Source organism: Sturnira hondurensis, unplaced genomic scaffold (genome assembly GCF_014824575.4).
Source record: "Sturnira hondurensis isolate 20B ecotype Veracruz unplaced genomic scaffold, ASM1482457v3 Scaffold0008002, whole genome shotgun sequence".
Classification (NCBI taxonomy): Eukaryota; Metazoa; Chordata; class Mammalia; order Chiroptera; family Phyllostomidae; genus Sturnira; species Sturnira hondurensis.
This window is the reverse complement of record NW_028080633.1, coordinates 1-1,699: the sequence shown is the minus strand read 5'-3', so window position 1 is coordinate 1,699 and position 1,699 is coordinate 1. Positions and strand designations below refer to the sequence as shown.

The 1,699-nt window shown below is 62.6% G+C and overlaps 1 protein-coding gene across 1 annotated transcript; it reads left to right on the top strand.

Annotated features, from left to right (window-relative positions):
• Window positions 1–223: 223 nt before the first annotated feature.
• On the top strand, window positions 224–1,407 carry LOC118992170 (class I histocompatibility antigen, Gogo-C*0202 alpha chain-like). The gene is made up of 3 exons (XM_037053846.1): window positions 224–309; window positions 547–831; window positions 989–1,407. The coding sequence occupies exons 1-3, from the start codon at window positions 249–251 to the stop codon at window positions 1,405–1,407; spliced, it is 765 nt and encodes a 254-aa protein (XP_036909741.1). The 5' UTR covers window positions 224–248.
• The last annotated feature ends 292 nt before the right edge of the window (window positions 1,408–1,699 follow it).

Sequence of the window (1,699 nt, the reverse complement as noted above, 5' to 3'; positions counted from 1 at the left end):
GGGTCCTGAACCCCTCCCTCTCTAAGTAGCAAAGAGGAAGCAGAGCTGGCCCCCCTTCCAGAAAACAGGGAGTTTTCCTTGTGGGAGGATCGGTCAAAGTTCCCGGGTGATAATCTCCTGACTCTGCCCCGGATGCCATTGGCTGAACGAACTCTGGAACAGCCAATCAGCATCACGCTAGTTCCGGGTATATATAGAGTCTCACTGAGAACTGGAACTCAGTCTCCCGTGACTCCCGATTGCTGGTGATGGCGCAGATCATACTCCTGCTGCTCTCCGGAGCCCTGACCCTGACCGAGACCCGGGCCGGTGAGTGCGGGGTCAGGAGGGCACGGCCTCTGCGGGGTGGGAGCGAGCGGACCGGCGCGGGCGCGGAACCCAGGACGGTGGTAACCCAGCGCCACCACCCCCAGACCCCCGCCCCGGCCCCGCCCCCTCCTCTCCACAACCGGTGGTTTCTTTCTCCGCGCCCCGCCCCCAGCCCCGTGGCCCCCTGCCGGACCCGCCACTGGGCGAACCAAGGACGCGGGTCCTCCCCGCCCCCAGGTCCCCACAGACTGAGCTATTTCCACGCCGCCATATACGAACCGAGTCGCGGGAAGAAGCGGTACATCGTCGTCGGGTACGTGGACGACACGGAGATCCTGCGGTTCCACAGCGACGGCGTGAACCCGAAGGTGGAGCCGCGGGTGCCGTGGCTGGAGCAGGCGTGGGCGGAGCAGGAGGACCCAGATTTTTGGGAGGAGCAGACGGTGGAAATGAAGCATATTACGCGCGTGACCAGACTGAACCTGAACAAGCTGCATGCCCACTATAACCAGAGCGAGGACGGTGAGCCACGTGCACCGGGATCCGGGCACGACCCCCTTCCCCGTGGACAGACTGGGGTCACCCCGAGACTCTGTGTCTGCACCACACCCCCAGGCTGCGGTGTAGGAATGGTGGGACTGTGTGATGCGGTGATGACCTTAGGGGCGGGCGGGGTCAGGGTCTCATACCCTCCAGGAAATGACCGGCTGCGTGGTGGGGTCAGACGGGCGCTTCCTCCGCGGGTACAGTCAGTTCGCCTACGAGGGCACCGACTACTTGGCCCTGAACGAGGACCTGCGCTCCTGGAACCCAGCCTCCAAAATGGACCAGGTCAGAGGGAGCACCTTGGTGCAGGTCCCTGACGCAGAGGGCAGGAGGTTCTTCCTGAAGGTCACGTGCGTGCACCGGCTCCAGCTGCTCCTGGAGAAGGGGAAGGAGTGGCTGCAAAGAGCAGGTACCGAGGGGTGGGCCTCCCAGAGGAGAGGATTTGGGGCTGGGGGCGGCTTCCTACAAGCAGAAGGAGGGGAATGGGGCAGTGACAGAATGTCCCTTCTGTTCGGGAGAGGGAAGAGGCCCCCAGGTTTCCTTACTCTGTGACTCACCACCGGGCCCAGCTTTCTCTAAAGGACAGTAAGGGACCCAACCTCTCCCTGAAACACCCAGAGTGGGTCCCTCACACCCTGCAGTACCTGGGGCACCAGGAACCTCTCCCTGGTTCTGGGGCTGAGACCCTCTCTGGAGGCCTGACTCTGGTTTTGCCGAGTCATCAGCCTCCACCTGAGTCTGTGTCTCCCCTTAGACACCTGGACACTCCTACCCTAGGTTCTCACCCTGATTCTGGAACTTTCTAGGAAATAGGAGATTATCCCAGATGCCTGTGTCCAGGCTG

Excerpts from the sequence above, each read along its gene's own strand:
- LOC118992170 (XM_037053846.1), top strand. The coding sequence starts at position 249 with ATGGCGCAGATCATACTCCTGCTGCTCTCCGGAGCCCTGACCCTGACC. Across the intron at positions 310-546 it reads CCTGACCGAGACCCGGGCCG|GTCCCCACAGACTGAGCTAT; the intron begins GTGAGTGCGGGG and ends CCCCGCCCCCAG. Across the intron at positions 832-988 it reads CTATAACCAGAGCGAGGACG|GGTCTCATACCCTCCAGGAA; the intron begins GTGAGCCACGTG and ends GGGCGGGGTCAG.